The following is a 17,389-nucleotide window of genomic DNA, read 5'->3' as shown; positions in this document are numbered from 1 at the left end:
GAAATAACATTACTCCTGGTTTATATCACCAGGATGAGGCAGTATCAACAAAGACCGCATTCAGACTTCTCGGGTTTTCTCCTTGTGTCAAAATATGAGAGAGACAGGTACCAGGTTTGGGAGAAGGTCCCAGAGGCATTGCCTCTGTCAGTGATTTGAGACCCAAATAATTTCATAAAGCAGGCAAATGAAGACCTGATTTGTATCAAGTCACTACCAAAAATAAATAAATAAAAATTACAGTGCAAATCCTATCTGGTTCAGTCCAGTATTCTCAAACTACAGCAAGTCCTAGAAACACCAGAAACTCAATTAATAGAAATAAAAGTCCCCACACAGCATCTTTGAGATCTGGATCCGGTTTTCTGAAGCACAGAAAGAAGACGGGCTCAGCAATACATTTATGATGTACAACTTGGTGCTTGAGTTTATATATGAACAATTCATTGTTCATATTTATCAACAGATAAATAATAGTCACTAACCAGATAACAGCTGCATGCTGCACAGAGAAAAAATAAAGAATAACAACATTTATCAAGGCAGTCTTTTCCTTTGACAATTAATGTAGTCATAAACAAAGATATTCATCCATGTTACTCTGGGAAGGACCTTCAAAGAAATTTGGTTTCCAGAAAAAGAAAATGGGATTTTTTTTCTTTCCCTATGGATACATAAAGGAAAATATGGAACCCATAAATAATACCAAAAAAAACCCCCATCCCATACCAAATTCTCTGTGGTCAATTTTTAAGTTCACTTAAAACAAGAACACACCCAAACCACATAATAAAACAAATTAATCCATTAAAGATATTCAAAAGCATCTCTTTTATGCCTAAAAATAATAATAATGAGCTAAAAGCTGAAAGCCATGCAATGGTGTCAGAAGTCAGGCAGGCAGAGTCTTGATAAAGTCACATTAACGCAATTTTCATCACAGTGTCAGGGAGACAGAACCAGTTGAACATAACATTTAAAAAAAAAAGCAACACTAAAAAAAAAAAAACACTAAAAAACCAGCACAGCATTGTTTAAAAGCTCCCAGCTCTCACTTTAAGATTTTTGCAATATTGTTGTTATTTTCCATTCCTGCCACGCTCCTCCAGATGTTGGTACAGTTCCGAATCTTTAGTTCTAAGAAACTCTTGACTGGCGATGCAGCCAGAGCATGAAGGAACCTCCCTGCCCTCTGTTCAGTTATTCTGCATTATTGCTGTGAAACGATGGACACGGAACAGCCACAGGAGAACACAGACCCCTCTGGAAGGAGCTCACCTTCCTCTCATCAGCACTGGCCACCAGAGAACACCTGGGCAGCTCTCCCAGTCCCCCTGGCCCTTTCTGCCCGTGGGACAGAGCAGCACAAACAGCTCTGGATCAGCCACGGGACCGTGCTGACCCTGCAGGACCTCTGGAACCTCCCTCCTCACCACACCATGGGTGCCACCCTCCACCACAGCAACATCCAGCACTGGGAAACAGCTGGCTGATGGAAAATCCCAGTATGGGGGTGCTGGAGGGGAAAAGGGTATAAACCCCATTCTCCAGCTCAGGTGGGTGCCTCACCTTTACGACGTCTTCGTCAGCAGATCTGCACTCGGTGGAGTCCGAGACGTCGACCACGGATCCGTCCTCCTGCACGGCAACGACCTTGACTGGCACAGACACCATTCTGCCCGTGAGGATGGCCGTGTTGAGGATCTCTGTGTCCTGTGTGCACACACAAACACAGGATGGGTGTTAGAGGAGCACAACACCACAGGAATGCCACAGGGATCATGACAGTGACAGGTGCGAGGATGGGACCCTCCCTCGCACACACCCTTCAAACTCCCTGCAATGTTTTAGCAACTTTCTAAGCCAAAAGTTGCATCTGGACCAACAAGTCCTCGTTTTGACAAACGTGGATTTACTCTTTTTGAGCCCGTTTACAGGTTTGGCTGAGGGCAATGCAATCTGTAAGGCCATGAGGCACTAAGGGCTGCCTGCAGCTCAGCACTGCTCAGTAGGCTCTCCAGGGCATCAGCAACTCCTCCCACTCCTTTGCCCCAGTTCGTGCCAGTGATTTGGGAGCTGATTATCCACCATTACAACAACAGCATTTCTTCCTTACTGCTCCACTGCTCCAGCTAACAGAGCTGTGAGTTGACCATTTATTTCCATAAATACATTATGAGAAAAACTATGCATCCATCTACAACTTTTTTAGTCTTTCCCCATCAAAATCCCACCTAGAGATGCTTAACCACATTTATCTGTAATCCTGATGAATTCACAGTGCTGGCACTCTAATGACTCCATTAACACAGCCTTCCTCTGTGTCTCATATGGCTGCAGTTTGACTAATTACTCCAAATGAGTTGCTACAGAGGCCCCTGCCTGGCATAAGCAGGTAGAGACTGGAGGGGAACAGCTTTTGCAGAAGCAGTGCTGACTGCCAGCCCAAAAGTTGACACACAAGTGGGGCAAGGAATGATCTGGGATTTCACAGGAATTCATTCTGGCCATCTCAAAAAGCCTGTGATAGGAAATACTGCTCTGAATCAATCCCCTCTTCATTTTTCAACTTCCATAAAACTAATTGCTTGCCAGTTGGGGGGGGGGGGGGTTGGGGGGAGAATAAAAAAGTTGCTTCGAACTAATCTAACTTTAAATTCCATTATTAGAATTGGTGGAAGAAGAAATGGATTTTAGTGAAAAATTTGATGGCAGCTTGTATAGGGAGATATATTCACTATCATTTGCTCTGGCTGCTGGCTAGATTGATAGAGAGTAATGGGCATTGACCACAAGCTAAGGATAGCTGGAGAAGACCAATAAATACTTGCAACTAAGATGTATTATTAATCAATATTCAGAACCTTCTGCAAAAAGCGGCCTGAATTAAATGAGCTGGAGCACTAATAACAGCAGTGCAGCTACCTCTGAGAGCCCACGAGATGTTTATGGGCAGCCACAGCCCAGAAAAGCATCGAGAGCACACTCGAGTCCATTTCTGGTCAGAACAGCACTAAGAGGACGTGCTCAACTTCACACTCAGACTTCAATGTGATTTAAGAGTCATCCTGAGCAGAGATGCCTTTCCAAATAACACCTCAGGAAATAAGTACAGGCTTTGTTCTGTTCTCTGCGAGGTACAAACCAGACGTTTTACACAGTAAATGACTGTCTAGTTTTTGTTTCTGCTGAATGGGCTCATTTATTACCAGCTGCCAGCCACGAGAGAGGGACACTGGCAAAGAGAGAAGTATGTGACAGAAGTGGAAGTGTGAAAAAACAACCAGAAATCCTTTAGAAAGACTGAGATTTGAACAAGGCTGAGAAAAAAAATGTACTGCCAGGTGAAAGAAAGCACTTAGGTACACCTCAGGTGGAAAAAGGTTTTATAAGACAGACAAAGAGAAACTGAAGCTAATTCATCCACAAGTCAGAGAAGAGGTAGTTAGATTTCACCACTGTAAATATCCCATATATACTAAGCCATCAAATATCAGATGTTTGATGAAGACCTGGTGGTCCTGTGTCAAAAGGCTCTCAAGGAGCAGTTCTCCAACATTCACCAACAACAGGTCTCCTTCAGTGCATTTGGGGAAAATCTGTTTTGGCCAAGGTCACAAACAATGAAAACACAACAAATTCCACTTCCAAACTCTCTGTTAGCACAGCTGTGAACTCCCCCAGGTCAGGCAGGCAGCGCTTGTGTGCAATCACAGCCTGATCCAAAGCTCTACCGAGTCATGGATTAAAGGATTCTTTGGACTTTGGTGGACTTGGAACCAGCTGCTCAACAGGCCTGATCTATTTCTCGTTAGTTTTTTGTGCTGTTTGTTCTCTCACCCGGGTGTTGACCGTCGTGTGTGGCAAAGCACAAACAAACCTCCAGCCTCCCTTAAGTGCTGTTTAGCTGCCAAAGCTGCAGTCAGACTTTGATGCACTGAAGGACAATGCAAAGTTTATAAAAGCATTTGCATTCCTTTCATAAACTCCCAGTGAAGATAAGCATGAGACAAGCACAAGCACCGCAACTGTCCTGAACTTTCTCTGCTTCCCAGCACATACAGGTACCCACCGTGCTAATTAGCTGGTGCCGCCTCACAAACCGTGCAATTCCACCAGAGAAATCAATATTTCAGATGCCTGATGCCTGGACTGAGTGTTACACAAATATAAGAGGCTGTGTAAAGGCCTTTTTAAGAGCTGGCTATTTATAGACTGCAAAAATATATTTCCTCTGAGGAAGAAATATGAACTAATTGACTGTCCAGTAGATTTATAAACAGACTTTTTAGTGCTTCTTCAGCAAGTCATAACATTTCATGTAAATTCTGTAAAGCTTGGTTTACATTTCCACAGTAGGGTTTACTGCAGAAAAAGAGCTACTAAACTTTAGATACCTGTGCTGGTGATTACTAACAGCACCTGAAATGTAGAGAGGGGTCATTGTGTTGATTTACATGGGTAGGTCCTCCCACGTGGCACAGTGAAACATCAGACCCAGGACCACCAGCACAATCCTCTCACTGTGGGCACTGCAAGGGCCCAGGTGAAAAGCTGGAAATCCTTTCCCATCTCTTTTGTTGAGGGTTTCAGCTGTCAGACCTTGACCAAAACCCTCAGCTCAGCAGCCGGGGTGGGAGCTACACATTCGTATCACAGGCCCCATCCCTGAAAAATAATAATGTGTGTGTTTATCTCCAGCTCTCTCTGTACCTGAATGCATTAGCACTTCAGCAGAGCTCTTCTTAATTACAACTGTAACCTGCTAATAGCATTTCTTTGTTGTCTGAAGGAATCTACTTCTTATGCAGCCCAGGCTAAATTAAAATTTAATACAACATCAGGTCGCAACAGAACTAGGAAGCAAATGACAGCTGTTTAATTAAAACCTAAAGCTGATTAGATGGCACTACTGAGAGAAATACTCAAGAGGAAGAGCTGAAAACTACTGAAACTCAAGGCCAGGATAATGGCTTTATTTAAATATGAATAAACGCTGCACACAGCCGTAGTAAATGTTTGACAACTGGTGGGTTTGGACAAATGGGGAGGCAACGTGAATGGGAGAGGTGTCAGGAGTCATGAGAGAGCTTTGACTGCAAACACTGCTGTTACCCATGGATGTGGCCTGAAGCTGGGATTACTGAGGAGTGACTCCAATGGGAAGGCACAAATCAACTGAGGAACTCCAGGCACAGAGTTCCCAATAATTATGCTTTAAACAACACCACAGTGACCTAAATGCTCCTTAGGCAGGTGGTGACTCTATGGCAGCTCACCCAGCTCCCTTGAGCTGACACCATGCAGCTTCTTCGCCCTCTGTTGTTGAAAAATAAAGACATGGAGACATAGATGATACATCTCACAAGAAAGCACCTCAGGAGCCAGGAGCTGGGCCCAGGTTACCCAGACCCCAGTGCCTGATTGCTGCCCCTGTGGGAGCAGCCAGCATCCTTCCCACAAAGCCTGGCAGGCACTGCAGTCCCACACCAGCCCAGGTTCCCGTGACAGATATCATCCCTGTGATTAATGCACGAGCTGCCTGTGTTTTTCTAGAGGTTAACAAAACATGCTACAGTACACTAAACCCAATAAACACTCAATTGTAAATCAGGAGGGAAACCTAAAGCCAGCCCTATTCCACTGACAAATGCTACAGTTAAATGCCTTTTGGCATTTAGCTGAAATGACTGTCTTTAGTGAGGAAGGCAGAGAGCTGGAACATTTGTCTGTAGAATTGCATTCCTTCATTATTATTTCTTTCCCCAGAGTGTAGCTCACGAAAATACATTTGTAATATTAGAAGGAGTCTTTTAGGAACCAGTTCTTCTGCCTGGAAATGGCATCTCTTAAAAATTGTAAATTACAGGGCAGATTGTGACGTATGGGCTGGACTAGGGGAGGTTCTTTATTTGATAAATTATTCACCACCTTTTGCTTCAGATCAAAGAGCAAGGCAATATAAATCCATTAAGCAAGCTTAATATATAAATTAGATGCTTTGCTGAAATTATTATAACCCACAGCAGTTCTGTACTTTTCCCCCCTCGTGGCTGAATACCATTTTGGGTTTCCAATACATATTAATGAAGCCTGGGTGTGAGAAAACGATCTCTATTTCCCACCATTATATCAGGTAAGATACACCATTCTGTCACCCAAAGGCGCGCACAGACAGCTGGGATTATGTGTTTATGAAACATGAGAAAACATAAAGAATCTTGCAAAGAGACGACCTTCTTTGACCTTTTTTCCTTCCTCATTTCCTCTCCTTCCTCCCTCCTAATAAAGGGCTGAACTTCAGCTACTTCCTTACTCTGCAAGCATCATTTCAGTGGAGCCACTTGTGGAATCACCTCTTTCCCCCTGCCCTGCCCAGCACGTGTGCTGCTAGCAGGTCATTCCCCCTCGCCTCCAACATTCCCGTCTCTGCCTGTCTCCTCATCCCAGCCTCTCATCCAGCGTATCGCTGCTAGGAGGGATCAGTTCTGACAGATGGACAATCACAAACACTGCAGCCTCTCGTGTCCAAGGTAAAGGTCATCCTCCTTTCCTTTGTTTACCTGCACAAAGGCTTTTCTTTTATTTCAGATGGGGATCCCCAAGGAAGGGCAGGCAGGTGCATGTGTTCTGCAGGAGGAATTAGCGCAGACTGAGCCATACACAGGTTCCTAATCACTGCTTCTCACGAACAATGTAAGCAGCAGCCATTAGCCTAACTGAATATTATTCTAGATGTGTATCGGTGCTGCAAAAAGCAATTTGCTTTAGCACAAAAAAGCACAGTCCAGAAATTCCAGAGTCTCATTTCAGAACTTGTCTTTTTGCCACAGAGACACTGAAGGAAGCTCTGATCTTAGCAGAGTGTACCTGGCACACGCAGCCAGCAGGAGTGGTAATTCTGTCTGGGAGTTCATGGAGACCAAAACTGAGATTTACTCCATTTCATGTTTTTTTTATGACGGATATTCAGCTCATTTTGAGGTTTATGTAGGATGAATAAGCAAAACCTGCTGCTGAAGGTGAAACCTGATTAGACGCAGAGAGACTGTCAATTCTGTGACCTGAGGCAGTTTTGGGGTTTTTTTCATAACTCAGAACAGATCTGCCCCCATTAAGCAAAGGTTCAGAACACAGCCTGGTGCACTTGGCAGAAGTAATTGCAACCTGTCAGGCAGTCTCCACTGTGCCTTCTGCACGAGCAAACGCCCTTTCCTGAGCCTGGGCTCGTGTTACTTCTCTTCAGTACATCATGTCCAAACCTGCTTTGTGACACCATCGCTCTCCTGAGGTTGGAGGAGCTGGGGAGCAACTATTGTGTACCTGATTTTAGTTGTCTGCACAGAGGACAGACAGCAAGAGCTCCTGACTCATGCTTCAGGACCTTTTAGCCAAGAAACACAGGGCCTAAAGTCAGCCTAAAGGTCTGGTAAACTCTGCCAGTCATTCACACTGGAATTTGTGCTGTATTCAGAAATCTGTGCAGGATCTGAACATTCTCCTGACACACTCAAGCCAGTCCTTCTCAACAGCGGGTGATTGGGAACCATTTTAAAGCATATTTAGAGTTTCTCAGTTCATTTAAAGATATTGTTTTTTCTGTTTCTGTTCTACAAAAACATAATCATGTTCTGACTTAGTAAAATTGTGGCTCCCCTCCAACTGAAATCAAACAATATCCCCCTGCAAGTGGACACAAATCGGGCAGAGTCCTCTGCTCAAGAGCAGCGAGTATCCAAACTGATACACTAATGATTGTTTCAAATGGCCATGAAATAATTAATCTGAACATTCCTCAAAGGCATTGTTTTCTGGACAGAAGTCTAAGGAGGCCATGCCTTGCCATGGAACATAATTATCAGATCCACTTGAGTACCATCAGTAGTCAAAGATACAATTTTCTGGCTCTGTATGTTTGTCCCACAGACTCAATAATATTTAACGACATCTGGGATGGCCATTTTGAAAAGTTTCCTTCAGGCACTTCTCTAACTCTTTTCCTAGTCTTGACAATTTCTTTCAGAGTGGGTTGGAGGGAGGGTTTTCTAGAGGGAATTCTATGCCACTGGTGCAATGGGAGAGCTGGCAACTCAGTGGCTTGAAAAGGCTGCAGCTTCACAAGTGCAAAACTACAGACACTGGAACATAAGGTTGGGGATCACGTGAGTTTAGCGCCGCAATCTGTGTGCTCATCTTCTTCCACGAGCACTACCTGGGCAGAAATCCATGTCCTTCTGTAATAACAGCTGTTTAATGCTATAGAAGGTTGCACAAATTAATTACAGCATGTCTACACTACATCCCAACATGCTGCAGGAGCATCAGCACGGAGGGAGTGGGGGTTCTCCCCCTGCCCTGGACACGGTGACTTGCTCTGTTCAGCCATTCGCAGTGGCTGTGGCTTAGGAAAACCTGTTTATGAGCAGAACAAGATCCATGGGAAACCAACCATAACATTATGCAAAATCCTCTGAGATTTCCTGATAGCAGACAGGTGTCCAGCATTCACTAGACAGGGGGGTCAGAAGAATTTATGGATCTTATGTCTTCCCCCTCAGCACAGCTCAAACACTGGTGTAAGTGCTGGCCAGAGCAGGATGTATATTAACTATATATAATATATAGATAATATATATAGTTAATATGAGAAGTGCATGATGGAGTTTAAACTGGAACAGAGCTCTGTGAGATGCTTACATTCATTCTCCTGCAAAAGGAAGATTTCATTTTCTGAAGAACATGGATCTGGCAGGAAAGACTTGTGCCTTGCCCAAAGAATTACTATTTTTTGTTCTTGAAGAGGGGCTGTCTTATCTGTCAGGACCAGGCTGCTGTACTTACTTATTTCACCCATTTAAGTAATTTCATGGGCTTGCAGTGGACTTCTCTCAGATGTGCAGGGCACGCTCCCCCCTGCAGGACTGGCTCTCCACAGCCTGGTTCCACTGGGTGCTCTCTTTTCCTCTCCTCACTCAGGCTCCTCTCCTCCAGAGTGCCTGCACTGAGTGATTCATTCCCTGCCACTCCACGGCCTGGGACAGCACCAGAGACACTTTGATTTAACTCTCTCCATCACCTATTAAAGGGCTCAGATGTCTCTTTATACTCTATGTCAAGAATTAGGGGAGAGAATCTCTATCCCTCCCTGCTTTCAAAACTATAAACAGTCAGTACCTACACACAACTGTTGGTTCCTTACTCCTGGGAATTAAAAGTGCTCCCAACTCCCAACAGTTTTTTTCACCCCTGCACAATCCACGCAGTGACACAGACTCACAGATGATGCACCTTTTGCCTGCTTCCCTTAATAAAGCTTCCTACTGCTCTATGGGATGCAGGGAAGATAAAAAGAACACATCTGGAGCCAGTCCAGCTATCAGCCTTTTCTGTCCTTCCATGCTCAGAGCTTCCTGCCGCTTCTCTCACTGATTTTGGGAGCACCCGTCCACTGCACATTGCTCATCCTTGCACTGCTCTCCACTCCAATGAAGTGCTGCCTTTCAAGTCTTCAACACTGAGCTTCTACTTAAACAAGCACTAGAGAAGATCTCACCTGTCTGTGTTTGGCACTGCCTGGGAACACTCTTGGCTGGGACAAAACAAATTAGCTTCTTGACAAAACCGAAAAGTATAAAGAAGACAACTTTGAGAATATTTTCTTTGGAAAGAACCCTGAAATTAAAAAATGGGGGTTTTTTTTCAAATCAGAACATTGATTTATTTGAGGTGAGTTTTTGAGAATTTTCTGACTAATCTAAGAACTACTGGAGTATTTTTACTTCCTCTGCCTCTTCTCGGCTTGAGTTTTGTTCTTCACTTTAATTTGTCTGTCTGCTCACCTTGTGTGACGCTCCACCTTGTTCTGACATGCCCCTATGTCTGATTATTTCTTTTACTTCTCAACTTTCACAAAGAACAACCTCTTTTTTATTCAAGTTCAGAACAAAATCCCCTTTTTGTTTCCATGATTGAATTTCTCAGTGAACTCTTGTGCAGTGTATTTATTTCCTGCAGACTAGGACAATATTATCTGTGTTTCAAAAGCTGAGCTACTGCTGTCAGAATATCAATATTTTTCCAGAGCCCATCAGCTTTTAGGAAACACAGTTCCTCAAATGAAAGAATGTGTTAAGAATCTGTGAGAAGATAATAAAAGAACCCCAAAGGTTGACTGGAGGTAGTAACTATAATAAAGGCCAAGTATTCACACAAATGTGAAAGTGCTGTGAAATCAGCATCAATCTATTTAATTTTTCGTCTTTTCCCATCTCTCTTTCATCTGTTCTAAGAATTAGATATAGAATGATTTATTTAAACCAGTGCTTCCAGTATCTAGTCTTTCCACAATACTTCAAAACCAGTTCTCAGCTCTGCCAAAGACAACAGGACAGGGATTTTCATTACACATCTAAAACAGCTGAGGCAGAAGAAATCCCACAGGCCAGTGACAGATCAGGGAAACGATTCCATATTCCCCGGTCCCAGGTCCATGCCTTTTCCATGCTTACACTCAAACTTGCTGTCTTCAGGCTCCTGGTTCTGACCACTTTAAATACCAATTTCCACATCTTTCCTACTAAGTGGCCTTTTTGCATAACAAGCAAATGCTAAGCATGCAGCTCCTCAAATGCTGCTTTTATTGGCTGGCTCGCTGAAATTCAGCTGTGCAGAAAAATAGGTATCAGTGGCTGCAAGGAAATACAGAGGGCTCCAAATGCAGCAAGCAGGAACAGATGAAAGGAAAGGAAGAAATACAGCATGACTTGCCACCCTTTTTAAGTGGAAAATAATAATGGCATATGAGTTTATAATGCCAGTGGCAGCTGCATGAGTTCAAGGGGGAAATCACAGAATATCTCTTAATATGAAACTACTGCAAAATGTTCCACTTGGAGGGGGCTTCCAATGTCATCTCACAGGTGGTTTGAAGTAGGGCAGGGGGGATGGCATTAATGTTTCTCAGGAATAGAAAGTGACAGTATTATTGGTTTTCAATAGAAGTATTCTGTAAACAGACTTACTGTAAACAGTAAGTCTTCCACTTACTATTCTATAAAGGCAAGTAAATATGAAAATCACAGCACATTTCCTTGATAAAGGATTTTAACACTGGTTCCTTGTCCTTAGCCCTCAGCACCAAACCAAGACCAGGCTGGGATTCTAAGGTAGTTTTACATTTTTTCATTTTAAACTGTTTGTAAACTATGTGAAAGAGTGGCTGACTTGGTTTTCCAACAACAGACACTGAAGGACAGAAAGTGAAAAAAGACTTCCATCTTTGCTTCCAAGGTATTGTCTTCATAATTAGCCTCTAGAAGTCATTAAGACATGATTGAAATGCAAACCTCACAATCTGTTTCTTTAGAAGCCGTTCCATTATGAGAAATGGGAAAAGCACCGATTTTCCAGGAAGACAAACTAGGTACAGCAAGAGGGGAAAAAGAGAATTACCCAATTTGTGTTGAAGGACCCATCTACAAGAACTAAGGGAAGGAAAGCCTCTCCCATTTTCTGCTGTTTACCTAATGTGAGACAAAAATGCACACCCTGAGCTGCAGAGAGAAATCAGGTCAGCCCTGCTGGACTGTTCAAATAGAAGGAATATTTGCTATTCGCCTCCATTAAGGAAATTTATCTTCCTTAAAATTGGCTGTGTTAACCATTCATTCTTTACTTTCTCTCTAAAAATTGGCAGGTTTTCAAATGATAATACATTTATTTCATTTTCTGCAGTACCAATTTCAAATTGTTTACTGCTGTAAGGTGGGAGGAAGGCCAGGTGTGAGGCCGTGTCCTTTCCCTCCTGCAGCTGCTGGGGTGCCCTCACTGCAGTCATCGCTCCTGCTAAATGGACAGATGAACACAGCAGAAGCAGCTTTTTGCAGAAAACACAGCTGAAGAAAACACATGGTTCTCTGGCATTCTGACACATGATTTTAGCAAAGAATTGACAAAGGTGGAAGAAGTGCTGCACTTAAAGGCCTCCATAAACGTGATGCAAAATTCCAGCAGCAAAGTGCTTTCAGTTGAAAGCACCCCTGCACAATTACCACGCAGAGGAGAGCAAGCTCTCCTCACCTTCCACTTCTTATCACTTTGGCTTCTTTCCTTCTTTTCCCCCACCTTGAAATATTTAGCCATGTCCTCCCCTCCTGGTGACATCTCACCCCCTCGGTGTTGAAACACACTCGGCACAGATGTGGGGCAGTCATTCTTACAGCTTGTTTCCAAAGTGTTCCTCCAACAAGGGAGGTGCTTATCTAAATCAAGTTAAACATGGTGATTAAAGTATCTCATTTGAACTACTGCATTTTCAATTTTCCCAGGCAACAGGAATGATCTGACAATGGATAAGCTGGACCTTGAAACAAAAATCATGTTTCTGTGTATCTGTGCTCCTTTGTTACGATGCAAGAATTTTCCACAGGCCCAAAAATTGCTGCCAGAAGGCCCCCCTAATGAAAAGCAAAGCAAGGTAATCCAACATTTTCCTCTGCATTCTCTTGTGTTATTCCAAGTTCGTTTTCATGGCCAATATGATATAAAGTGATCAACCAGGGCCAAGCTTCTGAAGTCAGGGCAACTATATCAAACACACCTTTCTATTTGCTTTTAATTTTTTTGTTAAATGACACTGACATTCAGCTACCTACCCACCAGTTACACTCTTTCAAATGTGGCACTTCAGTGCTGGTTTTCTTCCTGTTTATTAATGAAGGCAGTTGTGCAAGTTGTTGTTCATTTAGTTTGGGATTTTCTCCCGGCAGTGTTGCAATTAATCCTGGTACACAGATCCAATGCAATCTGACAAAAGCTATTATGGACAACAACTTGGAATAAAACTGCATCTGTACTTCTTCCTAAAGACAAGTTGTGGCAGGAGTAGAAGAGAAGATGATGGTTCCTGGCCAGGTAATGTTGGGCTGTGTCACTGATGAGGCTGAGAAGCAACAGCCTGAGACAGACCCAGCCTAGAAAGCTGAGCAGGAGCATCTCAGGGGGCAGCCAGGGCTGGCAGCAGCTCCTCCTCTGCAGCAACATTCCTGGTTTGGATTGGCTTCTTTTTTCTTCTTTCTTGGAGAAGAATCTCAAAACCAGAGTTTCAATCTAAAAAGCCTCACTCCAGCATGCACTGCAATTCAGTCCAGAGGGGAATAAACCTATAATCTGGGGAAATCAGGGCAGAGGAAAAGACTTCAGACTCTATTAAGCATAGCTGTGTGTAGCTGCTGTAGTCTGTATTTCACCAACTTTTGTGATAGCTCTTCCCACTTATTCTGTGTGGTCTCTTGGGGTAAACAAAGCCAGAAACCCTGCATTTGACTGATAAAACATTGACATGAAAGGTGGCTTGGGATACGATATATAAAGATTTTGCTATTTTTACATGTGCAGTGATATTTAGAAAGGTTGGAAATTATGCTTAGATCTTACTTATTTCTGGTCAAATGGATTGCCAGAGGATTTTTCTGACAGTGGCTGTCTACAATTCCATGGCAGTGAATATGCAGAAAACGTGCGAGGTGCTGGGATTTCATTCATAAAATGCTGCAAAGTGAATTCAGCTGAGGTGGGAGCTGTAGCCTTTTCGCGTGTGCATGATTTTCAGAGCACAGCACTCCTGAGAACACACCTCTCTCCGGGGCAGATTGTTTGAGTATTGCAACAACCACATCTGTGTTAGTTTTACCACATCTTGTCCTCACCTCTGCAGCACCACGGGAAGGGGGTCAGTGTGTGACTTCCAGCTGCTCCAAGGGAAGCCCCCGTTTATCTCCCCAAGAGCCAGCGTCACTCTGAAGACAGAGTTTTTCACACAAAGTGTTCTGACAGGCGTTTCACCAATGAGTAAAACTTTACATTCAATATTTTGTTCACGTGCCCACAAGGAACAGTACAAACATGATTATACATTGAATAAAAATACACAATGATTAATTGAGTAGATTAACCTCCAAAACACTTGGACAGCTGTTTCAACATACTGTCTTTGAGGGCAATATGCTGAAACAGCTGTTCTTACACATAAGGTAAAATTGTCCGCTTTGTTTTGCAATGTGAACACTCAAAGCCTGTCTCGTGTCTTAGTGACTTTAACGTACACCTGGAGCATTGCCAAGGTTCTGTACAACTTGCATACATTGCTTTTTTTCCACCTTATTAGCAGCTTCACCAATGTCAACTCATTTGCTCAACAATATGCTCAAGTCAAGTGGCTTTCAGTCATCTTTACATGGGATCTGCATTCTCAGGCTGCTCCGTGCAGCAAGATCCTCACGGAGTGGATGAATGAATTTGATTATTTTTGTATGTGGTTTTACAATGGCACAAGTGTTCTTTAAATGGAAAGCATGTCCTGGTTCATGGCGCTTTCTCTCCTTGTTTCCAAGGCAACTCAATACACAGACACACGCAAACACACGTGCATGCTATTAATATTCCTTCTGGATGGGGGAAATAACTTCATTTATCAATGAAACACTCGACAGCTTCTGTAGGAGTGAAAGCCTCAGACAAACTTCTCACAGAGTCATTCACAGCAGGAAAACATTCAAGAAACTCTTTCCTTTGATTGTACGCTTAGACCACGTGTTTTGGAAAGTTTTTGCATCAAGATCTCCTGTCTCCTGCAGCCACATAAACACGGAACCCTGAGTCCACCTTGCTGTGTCCTTGTGCTACAATCAAGCCCCTTCAGTCAAGCTCCTTCAAAGAGAAGGAAATGACCTGGGAGCTTGGTTAGCACATTCATGTCCCTGTATTGCCTCCCAGGAATAAGAAGCTGACAAAAATGGTGATACTTTGTGCTTCAGGAGAGGTTCTGCAGCCTGTCCAGCCTTGCCAGAGCTGAGCTGCAGAGGCTGCACCTGACACTTGGCACTGGACCACAGCTGAACCAGTTCTGTGCTTCCAAATGAAACTCATTTCAGAACAAGTAAGGTCTAGGCTCAGAAATGATTTGTCATGCTCAGCACTCCATGCTAAATCACATTTATACCCTCTAATTCTCAATTGTAATCCTCTTTGGGATTCACTTAATTGTTCTGCTTTCCAGAGCGGGGGGTCAGGTACAGACACCGAGTGCTGAGTGAGAACTGCAAAGTCTCTGTCTGACTGATTCAGCTGTTTATCTGAGAAGGGAGATGTGACAAAGAAGGGAGGCAGCTGGAAATGGCAAGAGATATTTTCAAAGAAAGCACTTTGAACCATTGTCGGTTTATTGTTGTTCCCATCTATCTGACTTTTCCCTCAGCATATGAAAGGCCTGATGATTCCTGTTACTGCCTGGGAAGTTGGACTTGTCATTCCCACACTGCTTTGTAGGGTTTCAGAGCACATCAGACTTGGAGCCAGAGCTGGCTCTCGCCTATCTAAACGCCCTGTTAATGACAGCAGAATCTGGTGTCTCTTTAGGGGTCAGGTGCCAAGTCCAAAATAAAACCCACTTGCACAGTGCACCTCAGAGGTATCTGCAGTAACACTAAATCCCATGGCAGTGCAAACTCAGGGCAAGGCAAGCTCAGGCAAAGGGTCTCACTCACATCTCCTTATACCAGGTAAGGATTTGAAGGGACATAAATGTGATTTAGCTCCGAGCTTAACAGCCAGCAATTGTGCTGAAATGGGACGCTGCTTATACTGAATTCAGTTCAGTTTGGGGGTTGATTTAGAAACAGCCGGCTGTGATTTATGGTATAGGGAATGCAGCAGAATTCCATTAACATCAGCAGAACACCTCTGCATTTCACTGGGGAACCTGGACCTCTTTTCCATATGTGAACACAGGATGTTCCTCCTCCTTTGCATAAGTATTTGAAGCTGTACTTGACACAGCTCTACTCTGGAAAAAGAATTGAGCTTTATGTCACCTCTTGTTTGTAAATGAATTTTTACACAGAGAAAAACCTTCATTGGATGCTATGAGAAATCCCTGACTTCAATGGGAACTCCACCATCCCGTACTAAGAAAACAGTTTATGAACCCAATTCCCTTCATTCATGCACTCCCTAATTTTTCAATATTGCTACTATTAACTTGCACACCGTGTAGCCTTAATGATTTTAGGTTACATTTATACTACATGCTTCTATTTATAAATGGTTTCTACGGGAGAACAATCAATATTTAACAGACATTTTAAGTGTGCAGCAGACATGAGCAGCATGTGTTAGAGAAGGTCAAAGGCACATCAATAGCAGGGTTACAAACATCTATGAGCTCTGACTTGCAAATAACCCACTGGGCCAACAGGATTCTGTAACAATATTAATAGCAAATTATCCAATTAGTGACAGTTTCTTTAATAACTGTGTCTATGTAAACTATTTTAAATGTAATCCAATTACACAAGGAAGCAATTCCATGCAATTCCTGTGTGTGAGGTGACCTATCCCGTGACAAGCATTAGGGAGAAATCTGTGGGTTGGGGTTTTAAATGCCACTCTTGTCCCATAAGCTTGAACTAATACTGTAACATTTCCAATGCAAACACCATTACAGTGTTATTTTGGGATTTGGGCATTTTATCAGACATCCTTAGGGTTAAACTCTGCTCTAAGACACATAAATTCAAGTCTCACAGGAGCCTAGAGCTGCTTGCTGGGCGTATCTGTGCGTGTAGGAGGCCACAACTTAGCCTTTTTATTTACAGAACCATTAATTAAATTACTGCAATTAAATATCAAATCAAATTGCATTAAGATAACATTAAGCACACAGGAAGTCAGAATCAGAACTTGTATTAGGGTTAATGGGAGCTGTACGTGGGTAGTTTTTAATGCACCTCTCCAGAAGCCAGATCCCAAAGGATGCAGCTGACATACACAAAACCAACACTTTATGCAAATATTCTTTCCCAGTGTCCTAGTTTTTGCACCATTTCCAATTGTTTGTGTAGATTTCCTGCTATTTTCCTCTTCAGGCAAGTTACCCGAAGCGAGATGGACGAGCTTGATAAATGACAGTTTCTGATCAACTCAGAGCAGCTGAGAACCACAAAACTCCCAGCTTGCAATTAGTCTGCAGGGCACAAGCTTCAATAACAAATCCATCTGAAATTATGACTTTTCGACTTTATTTTCAATCTAACTCTTTTCTAATTAACTGTAATAGTAATAGAGATTTCTGGGGGGGAAAAAAATAGAAGTCAAGGGCCTAGAAATCCCTGTTTTCTTCATTATCACACCCACAGAAGTGACCAGCAGCTCCACCCAGGAGATCCCAGCAGCCACATTCCCCAGGCAGGGGGGAGAGGAGATCCCTCACTGCAGAGGTCCTGCATTGCCTGGGAAATGCAGGGAGTTCCCCCAAAATGTTGATTTTTTTGCCAGAGCGGTGAAGTGGGAGGACTTAGGTCTGCTCCCTGCACCCTGGGGAGCACCTTACAGC

The 17,389-nt window shown here is 43.2% G+C and overlaps 1 protein-coding gene across 2 annotated transcripts in view; it reads right to left on the bottom strand.

The window, feature by feature from the left end:
- Positions 1 to 17,389, bottom strand: part of TMEM132B (transmembrane protein 132B) — a 221,604-nt gene that overhangs the window by 37,902 nt on the left and 166,313 nt on the right. For both annotated transcript variants that reach the window (XM_032127941.1, XM_032127942.1), the window contains exon 5: positions 1,570 to 1,713. In XM_032127941.1, the coding sequence (XP_031983832.1) occupies positions 1,570 to 1,713 (144 nt within the window). The remainder of the gene's footprint in view (positions 1 to 1,569; positions 1,714 to 17,389) is intronic.

This window comes from Corvus moneduloides, chromosome 18 (assembly GCF_009650955.1).
Source record: "Corvus moneduloides isolate bCorMon1 chromosome 18, bCorMon1.pri, whole genome shotgun sequence".
NCBI lineage: Eukaryota > Metazoa > Chordata > Aves > Passeriformes > Corvidae > Corvus > Corvus moneduloides.
The sequence above is the reverse complement of the archived record's forward strand: the minus strand, read 5'-3'. Positions and strand labels throughout refer to the sequence as shown.